General features: G+C 43.0%; 1 protein-coding gene across 5 annotated transcripts in view; it reads right to left on the bottom strand.

The window, feature by feature from the left end:
• The window catches only part of cadpsa (Ca2+-dependent activator protein for secretion a), a 139,341-nt gene that overhangs the window by 37,045 nt on the left and 82,263 nt on the right, over positions 1-20,033 (bottom strand). For 3 of the 5 annotated variants that reach the window (XM_024380273.2, XM_024380288.2, XM_024380279.2), the window contains exons 13-19: positions 15,957-16,093; positions 15,667-15,854; positions 12,458-12,559; positions 9,898-9,961; positions 7,259-7,382; positions 4,784-4,852; positions 490-596 (exon numbers count right to left, since the gene is read on the bottom strand). In XM_024380273.2, coding sequence (XP_024236041.1) covers positions 490-596; positions 4,784-4,852; positions 7,259-7,382; positions 9,898-9,961; positions 12,458-12,559; positions 15,667-15,854; positions 15,957-16,093 — 791 coding nt within the window. The remainder of the gene's footprint in view (positions 1-489; positions 597-4,783; positions 4,853-7,258; positions 7,383-9,897; positions 9,962-12,457; positions 12,560-15,666; positions 15,855-15,956; positions 16,094-20,033) is intronic. The other 2 variants (XM_024380294.2, XM_024380302.2) reach the window with 1 other exon arrangement.

Raw genomic sequence — 20,033 nt, 5'->3', positions numbered from 1 at the left:
ATGCAACTTCTGTTGGGGACACCCTCAATTACAGGAAGAGCAACTTGTGACATCACCACAAAAACCTTTATAGCGCCTAGGCTAGGATATGATTCAATTGGCTTAATTAAAGCCCTGTTGGGTATTCCCTTCTAGGAGGCTTGTATAGGAAACAGAGTGACCAAGTCCCCCCGTCAAACTGTGCATTGCTCATCGTTGTCATCCCAAACGATGCCTGGTGCACATGAAATGGAGGAGTGAGAAGTGATGCAACCTTTTTGACCTTTAAACCCACACCTTGACCCCTTACCGTGCAGGCCAATGCGGTCTGGCTAGCATGCACTAGTGAGATATGGAGATAAAAAGAACTGATGTGAATACTGTACCGACTGTGACTGTAGCCTGTTAAACAGAGTCAGAGAGAATAAATGCCCCATGGTTCTCTGTAGTTCTTAACACTCTGCTCTGATAATAACTGACCTTGGAATTATGTATGTGGGCTGTACTCACCTCTGCGTGATGCTCCTCGTTCTGTTGGAGGACCTCGATGACCAGCTCGGCCAGACGTATGGTGTCCTCCAGCTTTTTGGCAGGGGTGACTAAGCGCCCTACATTCTCTGAAGCACAAAGGTCACAGGTCAATATGGAGGGAGATACATGGCTGTAAAACTTCCCCTCAACGTCTGATCAACCTTATGCTAATGTTGTGCAAGTCTCCTAGGGCAACACTGTAATACAACCATCTCTAGAACTATGCAGGTATAATGAGACAAATTAAAACAGGGAAAACAACAGACAAGTTCCACAGTTATCATGCAAAATGTGCAGAACGTTGTGCATCGCTCATGTTCGGTATGTGCTGACATCCACACTTTGAATGTTTCTTATGTGAGATGCTCAAGTTTAACATGTGATATGCAAAACGACACTCCCTGAAGTCTGGTCATTTCCCCCTGCTAAGTAGGATAGCTGTGACAACCAGGATAAATATAACCACTAAGAAAGTGTAGAGTGCAAGTATTGGCAGGTTTTTACATCAAATCCATCTTGAAGAACAAAATACACAATGACAGTCTGCTGTTCACATTAGAGGTCTTCACAGATCCACCTGTACCCGGATACCAGAGACCCGAGTGGGTCCTGTTCCAGAATTTAAATAATGTCACAGGTCTGAGTGTCACGGGTCTCAAGTGTGTGTAATCTTAACTGACTTGTCTGGAAGGGCCTGTACAGATCCGAACGCGACTGCTGCTATAGAGAGAGAAAGAGAGAGAGAGACATTTCATCATGTATGCTGCTGCTCTTACTTTTCACGAGAGTGTATCGATGAGCTTGTTGTTGGCCAATCATAAGTCATCAAAGCGGCAATAGGCTACAGTCATAGAGCCTCCGTGTGGGGCAAAAGTTAGGAGATACTGTATCTAATCAATGGAAGCTGGAATTAAAATGACGCAATTAAAAGTTAAAGGACAAGGATAGGCTACAACGACCAAGAGCCAACAGGTAGGCTGCTACTTAATATTCTGAATGGAGTTATTATTCGTAACTGTAGGATGAGAAGGCACATGCACTGAAGCATTAATTAACCTACTTAGCTAATGTTAACTAGCTTAACTAGCTTCTCCCAGTTTGATTCAGTCAGGTACTACGTCATCACATTTGATGATAAATAACCTAGCTATTGCAGTTATTAGTCCACTATCGGCTTGGTTGGTTGCGGTCTCGTCTCTTCTGCCCTCATCCCTGTGTCACTCGCTCACAGTACGGCCCCTCCCCCGCCTGCTAGAGCAACACGCCTCTCTCCCTCCTCTCACGTTTTATCAGCTCTGGCTAATAAAGTAGCTTAAAAAAATCTATTTTCTGCTGCTTCCCTCACTCTGATCCGACTGCCTCTGGATCCGACCAGGTCTATACGAAACAGATCTCGTTGTCTTCGGCTCGATTCGGAATGGGTCTCTCCTCTTTAAAAAAAAAAGTATGTATGCATATCAAGCCCGGGTGGGAAAGCCCCCAGATCCATCTTTGGACCCGTGAAGACCTCTAGTTCACATACTTTACTCAATGGAAACTAATTCAGTCTACAGCGATCATGTTACGAAACACAACCAAGGGACAAAACACAACCATCTCAACTGACCAATGAGGTTGTGATGAAACTACACATAAATGTATGCTTTTGAAATAAAGAAAAGAATAATGAATATGGTGAAGAGATGGTATTTGTGAGAGAGAGAGAGAGAGAGAGTCAGCATAGGTAACTGGAGAACTGCGTAGGAGCCTATACAATAACATATTGGGTGCTCGTTCAGACTTCAGTGCATCTGAGGGTCAAACATCTTTACATATGCCTGATCTCTTCTTAATGAATCAGTCAGACAGACTTTTCACAACAACACTGACTTACTTGACTTATTTTGCACTTCTCAGTCCCTCTTTACAGTCCCAGTAAAATGGAGAGATTAATGTGACAATGTGGACTTCTACACTTGAAGAAATGAGGCAAAGACCATGTCCTCTCCTCGCTGCTTCTGCTCTTTGTCCAGCACACACAACTGTCATTGTGCTAGTGAGGCTCTGTAGTAGCAGGGGTTTAATTGGCAGTGTACAGAAGTACAGCTCTGTGACGCACACACACTGGCAGAGCACTTTAAGCCCAGTGGTGTCTGTGGACTGGACTGTGGCCAGAGGATTGCCTCTGACTGTGTTGAAATGATGGTCTGGTTACCAGTATGGATGGAGGGTTTAAAAGAATGCCCGCAAACACAAAGGGCATTTCTTCCATTGGTCAATGAAGGGGCATGGGTGCTGGAGTGATACAGGTGAGGTGAGGGGCAAGGCCAAACATTTAGATCTTCTATAACAGAAACTCAGTATTGCCACATTCTACAGTATAAGGGATGTCCGCTTCTTTTTTAGTCAGTGACTGATTTAGACCAGGGAAACCAGGTGTGAGTGCTGTCCAGTCAGTGACATTTAATGATCAATTACATCTCACACAGTGACACCAGCAAGACTGTGAACCTGAAATAGTCGGAAGTGACATTAATAATGATGATGACTATGTGCTATCATGATCTATGATATCGTCTTGCTTCACTTATCTCCAATGTATCAAAATTGCCATTGATATAACATTATGGGAAATATCAGCCAGAATATCCAAACCATTTCATCAGTCATAATGTGTAACCAAACTTTGATATGAAGTTTTTATTCAAAACGATTGCATTTTAGTACATTGGAGATGTTCATGCACCATCTGCAGAGGATGTGATACTTTCATTGCACAACTTGTGAATTCAAACACATAACTGCTATCGTACATGTATTGAAGCTTGCAATAAAGTTGTGCTACCTCTGCAGGTTTCAATCACACAAGTGAGATACTCAATGGCAATGGTCTGAATGGTCTTAAAATTGATCTCTCCGTTCATTTGTTTACTAATTCTCTCCATCTTCTCTTTTCCTCCCTTCCTCACTACCTCACTTCTTTTCTTCCCCTCCTTGACATAATTTTTTTTTTTTAGAAAAGAGGAAACATCATTGCAGGAAAGAGGAAGCATTTTAAGAGAATTCAGAGGAGGCCCATTGGTGGAGCTACTCCACAGATGAGTGGTCTTAACAGGAGGGCTAGAGAAGGGACTTGATAGTTAGGGTTACCACAATCACCCACTGGGGAGGGCTGCATCTCCATCACTGGAATGCAGTGCAGGTACAGGGGAAAATACAGGACAGGGGTATGGAGACATAACTCTGTCACAACATTCCTGTAACCTTCCCAGGCCGTGCCTCAGGAAGGCTGTGAGATGTTATGTTGCTATGGCTCTAACTGGGTTAGGATATGCTCATATATAGGATGGTGTCACCTGGATCCTGATCCTTCTTATCTTTCTGAGTTTTCTCCGCTAGGAGAGAGCAGGAGATAGGGAGAGCAGAGAAGAAGAGAAGAAGAGAGAGGGAAGGTGGGAGGGAGAGAAAGAGAGAGAGGAGTGGATAGTCAGTAATGAAAGCATAAGAGCAGGATAGAGTGGAAGTCTGGGAAAAAAGTGGTTGAGCAACACCTTTCACCCTTCACCCAAGGGATCTCCTCTCCAGATCTGATGTTAACCAGTAGTCAGACATAGACACACATATAGCTTCAAACAGTAAAACATATACAGACAGTGGTCCAAACATTCCCCCCAACGCACACACACACAAAAAACATAAACACTCCAGGACATACAGTTTATGATTGCCACTTCCTGTTCCTGTTGTCTTACCACTCTGGCCCCCAGTGTGAAATGATACAAACAGGGAAAGTCATGACAATGTTCCCTATGGTACAGTAGCTGTATGGTGTACCTGTATCATGTACTGTACCAGTGAGACATGGTTCAACAGGACTGAGGGGGGTTTACACAGAAGCAAAGTAAAAATGCATTCAATTCGCAGACAGGCATGTGAACAGAAAACAAAGCTGACAGATACAGTAGATAAGATCTCTCATGATTGTCACAGACCGTTGGAGTCTTGGTCCTGGCTTGCCCTGCTAGGACCTAACAGACAGACACAGACCATGGGCTTGGATCTCTCACAGGTGGCTTTCACAGACAGAAGCAACAGATCAAAAGGAAAAGGACTTAAGAGAAGCAAGAACGAGAGCGTGAGAGAGATAGTTTAAGAGGGCAGCAAGGAATGGTGGTAATAGAGGGGATTGGGACGTGTGAACGGAGAGATGTTGAAAATAGAAAAAGATGGTTGAGGAAAGGGGAAGAGGAGGAACGGGTGGAGGAGGGTGGAGCAGGATGAAGAAGGTACTCACGAATGGTTAAATCCATCACTTGAGACGCCAAGCAGAAGACAGGATGCTCATACATTTCTCTCTTTTTCCCTACAAGAGAGGATCGGGGCATGCAAGAGGCTGGGGTCAGAGGAGGAGAGGTCAGAGCTCTAAGGGTAGCTGCATGTGGGGGATAGGGGTCCCCACAGGTTCCTCTGTGGAGATGGTGGTGGTAGAGGGTGGGGTTTGGCGGCTGGGGAGAAGGTTTGGGATGGGCCCGAAGTGCCGAATGTGGAGGAGAGGGGTGGTTGGACAAAGGGCGTGTGGGCTGGCGGTCGTCTTTGGAAACACTTTTGTTTAACCATTCGTCATGCCAAATGGTATTAAGGTGGGAGACATTTCTCTCAAGTTTGAGTTTTTACCAATCAAGGCAACAAACAAGCAAATGTTTATGAGAAACAGGATTTTTCTGCAGTATTTCCACTCCAAGATACTAAGGGGCATCTCCTTCAGTATCTTCGGCACCCTCAGGTATTTCTTCATAGAAACTGACCGGAATAGAGAAGAGCTGAATTTGAGACTAGAAATTTCCAGTAAAATAGTATAGGTGAGTGTAGTCAAAGCTACACACACATAGAAATATATTCCAACACATAATTTAGTTTGTAAGCCAGTTCTGTATGCCTAGTAAAGAAATCCTGGGACATGCAACGGACAAATACTGGGTTGCTGCAGAGGGCAATCCCAGCATGCCTTGTGTATTGGCCTTCCTGACTTGTGTTCACACTTCAAGGGGCTTGGAGTGAAGCAGCAAAGCCAATAGACAAGGTGGAGGAAAGCAGAGGGGGGTAAAATGAACAGAAGATGAAGGTTATTTCAGAACAAAGGAGAGGAAACCAGGGAAGGAGGAATTGTTGCTTCAGAGCATCACCCCACCTTGAAGCCGCAACGGTGTGCAAGAGGAGAGGGACAGTGGGTTGACTGGCCCAGAGAGAAGCTGAGACACACAGGAGTCAGCATAAAGATGGCAGATTCACGGGGAGTTGAATGCATTTTTACTTACTATACACATCTCTACTGTGCAAGTTAATTTAGGGAGCTATATCAATGTAAATTACACCTGTGAATAAAAAGAGTAAAAGTAAGAGCAGACACATTAGGGGAAGATGGAGTATTTTTTTCACTGTTTACTGCAGCTGGGGACAGAACAGTTATATTAATTCAAAGGCACCAATATTACTTATCACATTGTGAAAATTATGTATGAAATCTCTGCTTTGCGTTATCTACTGCATTTTCAATACAATATAAATACAACACCTTATTTCCATTATTTGATTGTATTTCAATGTTTGACTTTCCTCTTAAAATGTCCCTGAGATCAGTTCTAAATGGAGAGTTCTCCCACAACACAAAAATGACATTTTATCCATTGCCTTCTAATTTCTAGTGCCAGTGCTAAAGATGATCTTTATCTTTTTTGGAAACCCAAACTGTCGTCAGATGCCATTCCATCTCACCTTATACACATATGATATCCACTAAACCAAAAAATCAAGCTGTTTATCGGTCTTTCTGTGACCGCAGATAACTTTGGAACGAAGTTGCCTATAAATACACAGTTGCTGTAGCTTTCGCAATTGGACAAGCAAATGATAAAAATGATGTTTCAAATTAAAACCGAGATGACTGCATAAAAAAATACAGTAGGCCTGTTGGCTACATAGGCCTATGTACAATATTTAAATCATATTGAAATCAATTTCATGTTCAGTCAATTGAGTTCAATTTGTAGGCTACACTGTCTAATTTTACCTCAATATTTGTGTAACAACATGCGCGCAATGATGTGACAAATGAATCTGTAATTTAGTGCATTATCATAGGTAAGCATTAGAATAAGCTGCCTCAATATTTGCAGCCATAATGTGACAATATCTCTCAGCTAGGAGCGGATCCGTCGTCAGTATTGTGGAATACTTATAATGTTAAGGTAAGATTTGAATGGAGAAAGCTGATCAGAGAACAGTGCTGCCTTTCTTTTGATTCTATCAGTATCGACACATGCTCCAACATTGTACTTAGCGATGCGTGGTGTTTTGGGAAACTCATGTTACATCAGGAATGATGCATCATTAAAATACTTGTAAGCCTAAGTCCCATTGCTATCGGGAAACTGAGTCCTGATGTTTAAGAGGTCATGTTGTTTATGTGCAACAGTTGACCTGCAGGGGGCAATGTGGTAAAGCACCAGAGGGCATGATGTCTGTAGTATCTCACAACTGCTGTCTGATTGTGTCTTTTCCCCAAGTACTGTAGGCCACTGTGCAACAACAACGTGTGATAATCCCTATAGATATCAACGCTATTGTGGTAACAATGCTAGAAGGGAGACAAAAATGTTGACAGAACATAAATAGTACAGTACAGTACTGTGTGTGAAAGAGTGTAGGACACGGTGTGATGCTGCATTGTGTGTGTGTGTGGAGGGGTGTCAGTGTGTAAGTGGTCATCTACCTTCTACTTTGGCATATTCTGAGAGGCGCTGGTAGTTGATCAAGGCTGCTTGCTCCAGACATTTACGGATGACTGTCTTCACCTCCTCCTGGGGCACAGAGGTGACGATATCCTTCATCAGCACCTGGGACAGAACAGAAGACATTGTAGAAAAAATAATTTTCCCCCTCTTTTTTTACCCCATTTTTCTCCCCAATTTCGTGGTATCCAATTGTTAGTAGTTACTGTCTTGTCTCATCGCTGCAACTCCCGTAACGGATTCGGGAGAGGAGAAGGTCGAGAGCCAAGCATCCCCCGAAACACAACCCAACCAAGCCGCACTGCTTCTTAACACAGCGCGCATCCAACCTGGAAGCCAGCCGCACCAATGTGTCAGAGGAAACACCGTACACCTAGCGACCTGGTCAGCGTGCACTGCGCCCGACCCGCCACAGGAGTCGCTAGTGCGCGATGAGACAAGGATATCCCTGCCGGCCAAACCCTCCCTAACCCGGACAACCCTAGGCCAATTGAGCGCCGCCCTAAAAATTGTCTAAGACTCCAGCCACCCTAGTCATAGACGGTTCTCTTTGCTACCTCATGGCAAGCGGTACCAGAGAGCCAAGTCTTCTTAATAGCCTCTACCCCCAAGCCATAATACTCCTGAACAGCTAATCAAATGGCTACCCAGACTATTTGCATTCCCCCCCACACTTTTAAGCTGCTGCTACTTTCTGTTTATTATCTATGCATAGTCACTTTAACTCTGCCTACATGTACATATTACCTCAATTACCTCAACTAACCAGTGCCCCCGCACATTGACTCTGTACCGGTACCCCCTGTATTTAGCCTCGCTATGGTTATTTTACTGCTTCTTTAATTATTTGTTACTGTTATTTTTGTTTATCTATTTTTTACTTAACACTTATTTTTTCTTAAAACTGCATTGTAGCTTAAGGGTTGTATGTAAGATTTTCACTGTAAGGTCTACAGTTTACTGTTAATGTAACGAGCCTGAATATACATTGTGTCATGTCTTTATCCATCTATTTTGTTTACTGTTAATGTAACTAGCCTGAATATACATTGTGTCATGTCTTTATCCATCTATTTTGTTTACTGTTAATGTAACTAGCCTGAATATACATTGTGTCATGTCTTTATCCATCTATTTTGTTTACTGTTAATGTAACGAGCCTGAATATACATTGTGTCATGTCTTTATCCATCTATTTTGTTTACTGTTAATGTAACGAGCCTGAATATACATTGTGTCATGTCTTTATCCATCTATTTTGTTTACTGTTAATGTAACGAGCCTGAATATACATTGTGTCATGTCTTTATCCATCTATTTTGTTTACTGTTAATGTAACGAGCCTGAATATACATTGTGTCATGTCTTTATCCATCTATTTTATTTACTGTTAATGTAACGAGCCTGAATATACATTGTGTCATGTCTTTATCCATCTATTTTGTTTACTGTTAATGTAACGAGCCTGAATATACATTGTGTCATGTCTTTATCCATCTATTTTGTTTACTGTTAATGTAACGAGCCTGAATATACATTGTGTCATGTCTTTATCCATCTATTTTGTTTACTGTTAATGTAACTAGCCTGAATATACATTGTGTCATCTCTTTATCCATCTATTTTGTTTACTGTTAATTAACTAGCCTGAATATACATTGTGTCATGTCTTTATCCATCTATTTTGTTTACTGTTAATGTAACTAGCCTGAATATACATTGTGTCATGTCTTTATCCATCTATTTTGTTTACTGTTAATGTAACTAGCCTGAATATACATTGTGTCATCTCTTCATCAATCTATTTTGTTTACCAGGCTTACTACTTGGTACCGCTGTTTTGTTCTGTTCCATTCGTTCGCATTCACAGTTATGTCCGTATTCTAAGCCAAACTACTATTCAGTATTTTTGTTTGCATGTATGAATAACTAGGCCACTACTTTCAGGATTTAGTTTGCATTATTTTGGTAAGACAGCTGTGTGTCCAGCTGCATTCACATAGGCTGTTTGTAATAGATGAATTGTCCTATCTATCTTGTAGCCTATATTCATTACCAAAACGGCCTAGCTGTAGGGCGCTGTCCATTGTGCTGCAGAGAGGCTACAGATTTCAAAAGCACTCAATGAGTCTCGGCATTTGAACTTTGTGTTTATTGTGGTATAGCGTGATTATATAAACCGAATTCAATATAATTCCAATGCAAGAACCTCCCAAAAATGTGACCCCTCGCTGATTTCAACTGTTCCCTTAGTCACTTCTTCCTGGCGCAAGGTCTGGGAGGAGGGGGTGTGGGGGGGCTCAACCAAATCTCGCTTAGGTCCCACAAAAGACTAGAACTGGCCCTACAGTATGTACCACAAAGGGAAAAAAGATGGGAGTGCGCTTGTTGACCCTTCACTTCTAGAGAACAGGAGACAAACATCTGTTTTACAAAGTAGCCTATATTATAAACAACATAATATAGTAATCAAATAGATAACTATCCATACAATCTGGTCAATTTGGATGGAACATTTGAAATATTATTCCGTTTTTTTGTCCCATAGCCTAAAGGAAGGTATTTGTCCATGGTTAATAGAACATAAGGTAAGGCTAAAAAAGGATGCATAATAACATACCCTCTCAAGCAGGGACAAAGTGGCTTTCAGGGCCCCCTCCGGTCGACCAAATGGAAAACAGTACCTGTGAAAGAAATCCAGTTTTATTTATGTAGGGTTTCTATGAAGGTACAGTACATTCGGAAAGTATTCAGACGCCTTCACCTTTTCCACATTTTGTTACGTTAACAGCCCTATTCTAAAATGTAATAATAGTTTCCCCCCCTCATCAGTCTACACACAATACCCCATAACAACAACGCAAAAAACGGTTTTAAAAATGTTTAAATTTATTTTTAAATTTTAAAAAACTTTACTCAGTACTTTGTTGAAGCACCTTTGGCAGCGATTACAGCCTCAAGTCTACTTGGGTATGACGATACAAGCTTGGGGAGTTTCTCCCATTTTTCTCTGCAGATCCTCTCAAGCTCAGTCAAGTTGGATGGGAAGCGTTGATGCACAGCTATTTTCAGATCTCTCCAGAGATGTTCGATTGGGTTCAAGTCCAGGCTCTGGCTGGGCCACTCAATGACATTCAGAGACTTGTCCCGAAGCCTGCGTTGTCTTGGCTGTGTGCTTACGGTCATTGTCCTGTTGAAAGGTGAACCTTGCCCCCAGTTTAAGGTCCTGAGCGCTCTGGAGCAGGTTTTCATCAATGATCTCTCTGTTCTTTGCTCCATTCATCTTTCCCTTGATCCCGACTAGTCTCCCAGTCCCTACAGCTGAAAAATATACCCACAGCATGATGCTGCCACCACCATGTTTCACTATACGGATGGTATTGGCCAGGTGATAAGCGGTGCCAGGTTTCCTCCAGACGTGATGCTTGGCATTCAGGCCAAAGAGTTCAATCATGGTTTCATTAGACCAGATAATCTTGTTTCTCATGGTCTGAGAGTCCTTTGGGGGCCTTTTGGCAAACTCCAAGCGGGCTGTCATGTGCCTTTTACTGAGGCTTCCGTCTGGCCACTCTACCATAAAGGCCGAATTGGTGGAGTGCTGCAGAGATTGCTGTCCTTCTGGAAGGTTCTCCCATCTCCACAGAGGAACTCTGGTGCTCTGTCAGAGTGACCATCAGGATCTTGGTCACCTCCCTGACCAATGCCTTTCTCCCCTGATTGCTCAGTTTGGCCGGTCGGCCAGCTCTAGGAAGAGTCTTGGTGGTTCCAAACTTCTTCCATTTAAGAATGATGGAGGCCACTGTGTTTTTGGGGACCTTCAAGGCTGCAGAAATGTTTTTGTACGGACAATTCCTTCGACCTAACGGCTTGGTCGACCTAAAGCACTGTCAACTGTGGGACCTTATATAGACAGGTGTTTGCCTTTACAAATCATGTCCAATCAATTGAATTTACAGCAGGTGGACTCCAATAAGGTTGTAGAAACTTGGAAAGGATGAGTCAATGGAGACATGATGCACCTGAGCTCAATTTCGAGTCTCATAGAAAAGGGTCTGAATGCTTATGTTTATTTTTTTAATTTTTTTATTTCACCTTTATTTAACCAGGTAGGCTAGTTGAGAACAAGTTCTCATTTACAACTGCGAGATGGTCAATGATCTGTTTGTTGACTAGGCTTTCGAAGACCTTAGATAGGCAGGGCAGGATGGATATAGGTCTGTAACAGTTTGGGTCCAGGGTGTCTCCCCCTTTGAAGAGGGGGATGACTGCGGCAGCTTTCCAATGCTTGGGGATCTCAGACGATATGAAAGCGAGGTTGAACAGGCTGGTAATAGGGGTTTGCGACAATGGCGGCGGATAATTTCAGAAATAGAGGGTCCAGATTGTCAAGACCAGCTGATTTGTACGGGTCCAGGTTTTGCAGCTCTTTCAGAACATCTGGCATCTGGATTTGGGTAAAGGAGAAGCTGGGAGGCTTGGGCGAGTTGCTGCGGGGGGGGGGAGCTGTTGGCCGAGGTTGGAGTAGCCAGGAGGAAGGCATGGCCAGCCGTTGAGAAATGTTGAAGTTTTCAATTATCATGGATTTATCAGTGGTGACCGTGTTACCTAGCCTCAGTGCAGTGGGCAGCTGTGAGGAGGTGCTCTTGTTCTCCATGGACTTTACAGTGTCCCAGAACTTTTTGGAGTTAGAGCTACAGGATGCAAATTTCTGCTTGAAAAAGCTGGCCTTTGCTTTCCTGACTGACTGCGTGTATTGGTTCCTGACTTCCCTGAACAGTTGCATATCGCGGGGACTATTCGATGCTATTGCTTTATATATATATATATATATATATATTTGCAAAAAGTAAAATGACCTGCTTTCGCTTTGTCATTATAGGGTATTGTGTTTAGATTGATGAGGATTTTAAAAAATGTAATCCATTTTAGAACAAGGCTGTAAATAGTGAAGGGGTCTGAATACTTTCTGAATGCACTGTATTCCTTCATCATAAGACCATTCTTTATCCTCAAGGAGTTCTATCATTTATAAATGACTAGCTTGTTTTTGAGATCAGAATGTAAGTAACATATAGCAGAGCACAGTGATTGGCATAAGTCATGATCTACAATCTGATGAGTCCCATAGGCATGTCTGTGCCGGGGTCAGTTACAGACTTGGCAGTGAGTACAGTACACACCTGAAGTGTGTGATCTGGTTCTCCAGCAGAACACGCAGCCTCTCCTTGATATCCTCAAAGCGCTCCTTCTCCTCCACAGTCACCGTCCCTATCCCGTCAGGCCTGAGGGTCATACAGTACCATAGAATTTATATGGTTGGAGCATGGGGCAGGAAACACCAAGGTTGTGGGTTTCATTCCCACATTGTCCACATATTGAACTATGCATATACATTATATATTAATATTTTAGAATTATCATAACATCCCAAATCAGAGTAGGCAGTATTACCACCTCTGATACAGTAATCACAGGGGTCACACACAAGGGTCAAACGGTCACTGGAGGTCTAACTGAGAATTTCAGCTAACATACAGTAATACACATGTAGTATGTAGTTATACGTCCACAGCAGAGCCTACAGTACAAATCCAGCGTATGTGTGGTATATTCTACAGGTAAGAGCCAGCCAGCTATCTGCGAGAGTGGGGCCACTGGTATCTGAGAGGATGGTTACAGGGAGGGGGGGATCCCACTGCCCTTCACACACCCCTATGGCAAGCTGTGGTCCCCATCGTGTCTGACAGGAGGAGTATCCCTCCCCACCTCCCTCCTCCTTTCTCACTGTCCTTCACTGAGATGACATCCTGGGCCCGGTGACAACAAGCATGTCACGTCTCCTGCTCCTCAAGCCGCTGTCACGGCGACCAGTGCCTCCTCTGTCACATGCACTCACGTTCCCCTGTGCTCACGTTCCCCCATCCTCAGCCGTGTCACTAACTATAAGGAGATAGGCCCCTCACCCATGCTCCCTCTATGTGTGTGTGTTTCAGGCTATGATTGTCAGTGTGTGTTTTTGTGTGTGTCTTCATCTGAGGCATGTCATAAGCAATAAAAAGCCCAAGCTTTTAATAACATGGTATGTGATGTGAAAACTCAGAAAACAAATTTGATAATTTCACACTAATTATGCCTAGCCTTATTTTGTTCTCCTACACGGCTTTCATAATGTTTTCATAAACTCTATTGTCATGACTACATGGAAATGAGTTGTCATTTGTCACAGAGCGATCAGAGAAACTAATAATATCAGAGGAACACCACATCAGAGGTCTCTGCTTATTTCAAAAGTACGTGACTGGAAATTAATTACAGCCAAATCACAAATTGACTCGTACATCCAATTTAAAAAGATAAAAGCCATATTTAACTGGTATTTTTAACATTCAAACACCACATTTCCAAAGCATTACCTAAACTAACTGGAGGTGGAATTAAATCAACTCCAACCCTTAAAATTCTATTTACTCTTAATTTACTCCCAGGCTACTGTACTCCCTATAATATTCAGTCCATGCACTGTGGCTATAAGGCTATTAGGTTGTGGGTCGGAGAGGGGAGTAAGGGGGGGTCAGGGTAGTGAAGGGGGTCATGGCCAGAGAGGGGTTTCTCTCGCGGGCAGCACGGTGCTGTCATGGTCATGGGGACTGGAGGCGGGCTGGCTGTGGCCTGGGCTCGGACAGTGGCAGGAGACACTCGCCCGTCACCCATGATGACCTGTCATCCTGTCATCCCTGACCTTCAGGCAGGCCGGCTGGAGAGCTCCCACTACAGTACACTACACCCCCCTCCCTCCCTTATTTTCTCTCTCTCCATCCTTCTTTCCCTCTCCCTCTATTCCTGAACCTCTCTCTTTTCCTCTCATTTTCCCCTCTCGCTCTCCACCCCCATCCTCCTGTCTTGGAGCTACTCCCGTCTCCCTGTCTAGCCTGATCATAACAGGACTCAAACAGACAGCCCACCTCAGCTCGATCACTGTCTGTTACAGGATGGGGGAGGGGTGGAGGGAGGGGTAGATTGGGTAGGAGGAGTGTCAGATTGGGGCAGACTGGTAGACTGACAGACAGCTGCCCATGACCTTCGCCCCTCAACACTGTAGTGACACTCGCTTGTTTATGTTGACTAGAGATCAAGCCATTATTATGACATACAAAAGTCTGGGCAGATGTACACAAACACACAAGTACAAACAAGCTTACATATGTATGCAAGTACACATGCAAACACAGACATTTTATTATTTAAAAAACACATTTGTAATACTATTATTTGCAAAACTCATTAATTATTTTAATATTTCAAATACAGTATTTAATCTTGTTAAAAACAAACACTCATGTGTCACAAAGGTCGAATGGGAGTCACAGTGGATCTATAAGTGAGGAGGAATGTTGGATCTATATGTTCGTCAGAACTTCCTATTTTCTAGTTGTGATGTCAGAAAAACAACTTTGTTTAATTCAAAACAGCATTTGTTATCATCTTTTGGTTGAAAAGGTCAAAGTCAGTGGTGAAAAGTCACAACCCGGCCTACAACATTTAATCAGAGTTCCCACTTGTAATTTCGACTTGGCGGGTCATTCAAGTAAACTTTCTAGACGGAACTAGGAATTTCCGATAACTCCAATAGCATGTGAAAGTGGGAGAAGCACCACAGACTCTTACCTTCTGGGACTTGGAGTACTTTTCCCCCACTAAACTCCATGATTTTGAGTTCCCTCTTGGAGGGGGTGGGGGTCTCTGGGGTGGGGGGGTAAAGGTAGCTTTGAAGCTCTGCCTCGGTTACGGGCCAGTTTAGCAACTCAGACAGTCTCTGACTACAGGTTACATGAGGGAGAGGCAGGGGTGATGTTATGAGAGCAAGCAAGGAAAAACAGAGAAGAGAAAAGTAATGGCAAAGAAAAATAATAGACAATGAGAAACAATTCATTGACAACAGAATAACAGACAACTAAGAAAGAAGAACAATTTAATAATATACACAAATCCCAACTGAACACGAGAGACTTAAAATCATAAGTGACTGGAAAAAGTGATTTAAAAAATAATATTAGAGAAAGTAAGCTTTGACTGATGCAACAAACAACAAGCATGGGATGTTGGGTGGAATACACACTGGGTTAGAGTCTTCTCTGAATGAAATTCTTCGTAGAAGGTTGGTGATAGGGTGGCTTCTCTGAACAGGGATTCTTGGTTTGCTTTCATAAGCATAACATGACATTCATACGCATAACACGCATAACATTTATGACACACACAAAGACAGAGAGAGACAGAGAGAAAGAAAGAAAGAAAGAAAGAAAGAAAGAAAGAAAGAAAGAAAGAAAGAAAGAAAGAAAGAAAGAAAGAAAGAAAGAAAGGAGGGGAGATGTACGTCAGTTTTCTGTACCTGTTGCCGTGGACGTGTGAGGCACAGAAAGCAAAGCTGTAGTGTAGCAGGGTGGGGTCAATCATAGCCCCGTTCTCCGCCCGCTCCAGCAGGTCGCCCAGGTAACACAGGTGTCTGTGACACCCCCGCACACCATTACGAGCACAGTACTCATCCATGACAAACACCTGGCCTGGACTGAGCCAGCCCTGCAAAATTGACAAAGGAGGGGTTCAATGATAGAATGACTTATATGGGATCACATCCCAAAGCAAAAGAATGAGGGAACCACTAGACTTAACTTTCCTCACCAAACAGGAGTAAGAGTCATTGAGCCTGTGGTCCAAGGTGAGGCGCTGGACCATCTCAAATAGGGAAGAGTGGTCGAAACTACAGGGGTTGGCTGAGATGAACTCATCCATGCCGTGTTTCTGTGCCCGGTCCGCGTCTGTGTCCATCCACCCCAGAGAGAGAGAGAGAGAGACAGCCAGCACACATGGAGGGAGAAATAGGATCCAGAGAGGAGTTAGATATATCAGAGGATGTGAATTGCTGAAGAAGTGAGAGGGTGAGAGAGCGTCACTCAAGCAGCGGGAGGGCCCTATTCTATCAAAACCATTAAGCAGGTTTACATGAGACACAAATACTGTATATACACAGTACCAGTCAAAAGTTTAGACACACCTACTCATTCAAGGGTTTTTCTTTATTTTTACTATTTTCTGCATTATAGAATTATAGTGAAGACATCAAAACTAAGACATAACACATATGGACAAAAATGTGAAACAAATCAAAATATATTTTATATTTGAGATTCTTCAAAGTAGCCACCCTTTGCCTTGATGACAGCTTTGCGCACTCTTGGCATTCTCTCAACCAGCTTCATGAGGAATGCTTATCCAACAGTCTTGAAGGAGTTCCCTCATATGCTGAGCACTTGTTGGCTGCTTTTCATTCACTCTGCAGTCAAACACATCCCAAACCATCTCAATTGGGTTGAGGTTGGGTCATTGAGGAAACGAAGTCATCTGATGCAGCACTCCATCACTTTCCTTGGTCAAATAGCCCTTACACAGTCTGGAGGTGTGTTTTGGGTCATTGTCCTGTTGAAAAACAAATGATAGTCCCACCCAAATCAGATCGGATGGTGTATCGCTGCAAAATGCTGTGGCAGCCATGCTGCTTAAGTGTGCCTTTAATTATATTTAAATCATAGACAGTGTCAGCAGCAAAGCACCCCCATACCATCACATGTTCTCCTCCCTGCGTCACAGTGAGAACCACACATGCGGTGATCACCTGTTCACCTACTCTGTGCCTCACAAAGACAGGGCAGTTGGAACCAAAAATCTCACATTTGGACTCATCAGACCAAAGGACAGATTTCCACCGATCTAATGTCTATTGCTCATGATTCTTGGCCCAAGCAAGTCTCTTCTTATTATTGGTGTCCTTTAGTAGCGGTTGCTTTGCAGCAATTCGACCACGAAGGCCTGATTCACACAGTCTCCTCTGAACAGTTGATGTTGAGACGTGTCTGTTAATTGAATTCTGTGAAGCATTTATTTGGCATGCAATTTCTGAGGCTGGTAACTCTAATGAACTTATCCACTGCAGCAGAAGTAACTCTGGGTTTTCCATTCCTGTGGCGGTCCTCATGAGAGTCAGTTGCATCATAGCGCTTGAGGGTTTATGCGACTGCACTTGAAGAAACTTTCAAAGTTCTTATTGAATAGGGCTCTCGTACAGTATGCTTCTTCTGGGGATGGGTGTTCTGGTCAATGGAAAGATTAACTGTGGGGTTCATTGTCAACTATCAAGTGGAAAGAGCTCTGGGCCAGAGGAGTGGATGTGAGTAGGAGTAGATGCAAGTTGCAGCATAACCAATGCAGACGGATCGTTCCTGTGGTCATGCATGACTGGTTCTGTTCTGTTTCAGGGTTTCTTCTGCATAGAAAACCCTTGGGCGGGCTACCTAAGTTATTTGGCCACCTATGTCAAAACATTCAGAAAAATAATCAAATGGAAGGAAAAACGAAGGAAAAACTTAAGAAGGAAAAACATTTTCAGTGCAAACTTAAACGACTAGAAACAAAATATAATGTACGTAGAAAAGATAAATGGACTTATATATTTTTTTATAAGAACATCTTTGAGAACCAACAATCACCTAAATAAAAGCTAGATAGTCAGGGAGAATAAAAAAAAATTAAACAATGATGCAGGAGTATTTTTGTCATGGCAAAGTGCTTGCATTGATTTTGAAATGTTTGAATCACTCAGACAGCATAAGCCATGGAAAAATGTGTAGAATTGCAAAAACGATGCTTTAAAACTGCACATTCTTTCTCCATCTCATTGCAAAATGTGTACAATTGCAGGAAATTAGCTTTAAAATAGCAACATTCTGTCACTACAGCCTCTGATTTTGGCCACGCAATTGGCCATGCCCACACCACACCCGCCAACTAAACCCCATTTTGATCCAGAAAAAACCCTTCTGTCAATCTCACTATTACAACGTTGGTCCAGTTTCCCTTGATAAAGGCTAAAGTTAATGTCTGTGTCTCTCTCTCTCTCTACAAAACAGTGTATGTTCTCCCCGCAAATCTCAAGTCGGGGTGGCAGGGTAGCCTAGTGGTTAGAGCATTGGACTAGTAACCGAAAGGTTGTAAGTTCAAATCCCCGAGCTGACAAGGTACAAAATCTGTCGTTCTGCCCCTGAACAGGCAGTTAACCCACTGTTCCTAGGCCGTCATTGAAAATAAGAATGTGTTCTTAACTGACTTGCCTAGTAAAAAAAAAAAAAAAAAAAAGAAAAAAAAAGTCCCTTATGTGATCCTTCAACTTGAGCACATATAAACTCTCTGAAAGCAGCCTTTCTGATTGCATCCTCACATGATTGAGTGCAACCTCAGAGGAGTGCTAGCTAGATCCATCTCCTTTCCCCTCCCCCCTCCTCTGCTTAGCTCTGCTCGTGGGCACATGACCCCTGGGGTCTCCCTAATTAAATGCCCCCCTGTGCCAGTAAAACAGGGCCTGGGACAGAGGAACCCCCTGACCATGCACCCCTTTGTTCAGAGAGGGGGATAAATAAATTTGACAACACATTTTCACTTTACTTCCCAGTGAGTGGGCTGAGGCATTACATCAGGGTCTGGCTAGAATTGGAAGGCTGCCTGTTAATCCTTGCTCCGGCCATCTACCTCTATTTTTATTGTAATGGCTCATTTTAGCCAGGGCTTAGGGGACTGCTCTGCAGGCCAGAGGTCTGCAAGTCACAGCTATTCTAAGCAGCAGTCTGGATAAATAGCCTATGCAGCTGCCCCTCCCGAGACAAGGCTTTACATGTCAATAAAGAGACAACACCACTTATTGAGCATTAACAACAGTTTGAACATAGTGAAACAAATTAGTTTTTGCCGCAACGTGGATACACACACAATCTTATTTTGACACTTAAAATGTGTTCAGACACACTGATATACAAAAATGTATAAAATGTTCTGGGATTTCTTTCTGAAATTCTAAATCACACTAAAGCTGAATGTGACATACACATAAAATCATGAAGAATAAATTACTTTGACTATTGAATATCATTTTTTAAATATCAAACTCAGAGAATATAAGAATACAGTATTACTTTTGTTTTCCCCATTGACCTCAACCTCACTGTTGAGTGAAACCCAATGTGGCGCCCTGCCAGCTGTCAATCACCCAGGGAACAAAGACTGTGCTGTTATGATGCTTATGATCCCCAACTCCCAAATCCAAAAGGTGACTTTGTGTCCTTCTCTGTGACTGGTGGCCTGTCACGTCTATTTGACATTCCAGCGGTGGAGTGGACATGGGGGCACTGGACAGTAACAGACAATGACACTAGTCACCCCCGTCTGTCTAGGCAGGGGAAGGACAGACATGACAATGATTGATGGATGCTACTCATTTATAGATCCCTGCACTCACTAAGAGAGTTGAGAGCAGAACATTTGGGGCTATTTAGTACATGACTTGTTTTTTTAAGGATTGACCACCATCAAACACCCCCCCCACAACATGGACATCCACAGTCCAGCCCTCACTGAGAGCAGAGTGAAGGGTACATGGTGATAACTGGATCTGGTTTAGTGCTGACCTGGAACTAAAGACACTAACCAACACTTTGGTTCTCCCTTTCTCAATCAGTCTATCCATCCTAAACATTTCAGTTCAATGAACAGTGATGGTTGAAGATCTTATTACGCTCATCTAGTTTTTCTATACAGGTTCATGTTTTTACACATTTGAACATTTGCAAGTTGACAATACTTTATATTCCCATGCACTGTATGATTCATAGAGAACGTCTTGGAGCATACCACTATTAGTGTGTTGATGGAGAG

This window comes from Oncorhynchus tshawytscha, linkage group LG02 (assembly GCF_018296145.1).
Source record: "Oncorhynchus tshawytscha isolate Ot180627B linkage group LG02, Otsh_v2.0, whole genome shotgun sequence".
NCBI lineage: Eukaryota > Metazoa > Chordata > Actinopteri > Salmoniformes > Salmonidae > Oncorhynchus > Oncorhynchus tshawytscha.
The sequence above is the reverse complement of the archived record's forward strand: the minus strand, read 5'-3'. Positions and strand labels throughout refer to the sequence as shown.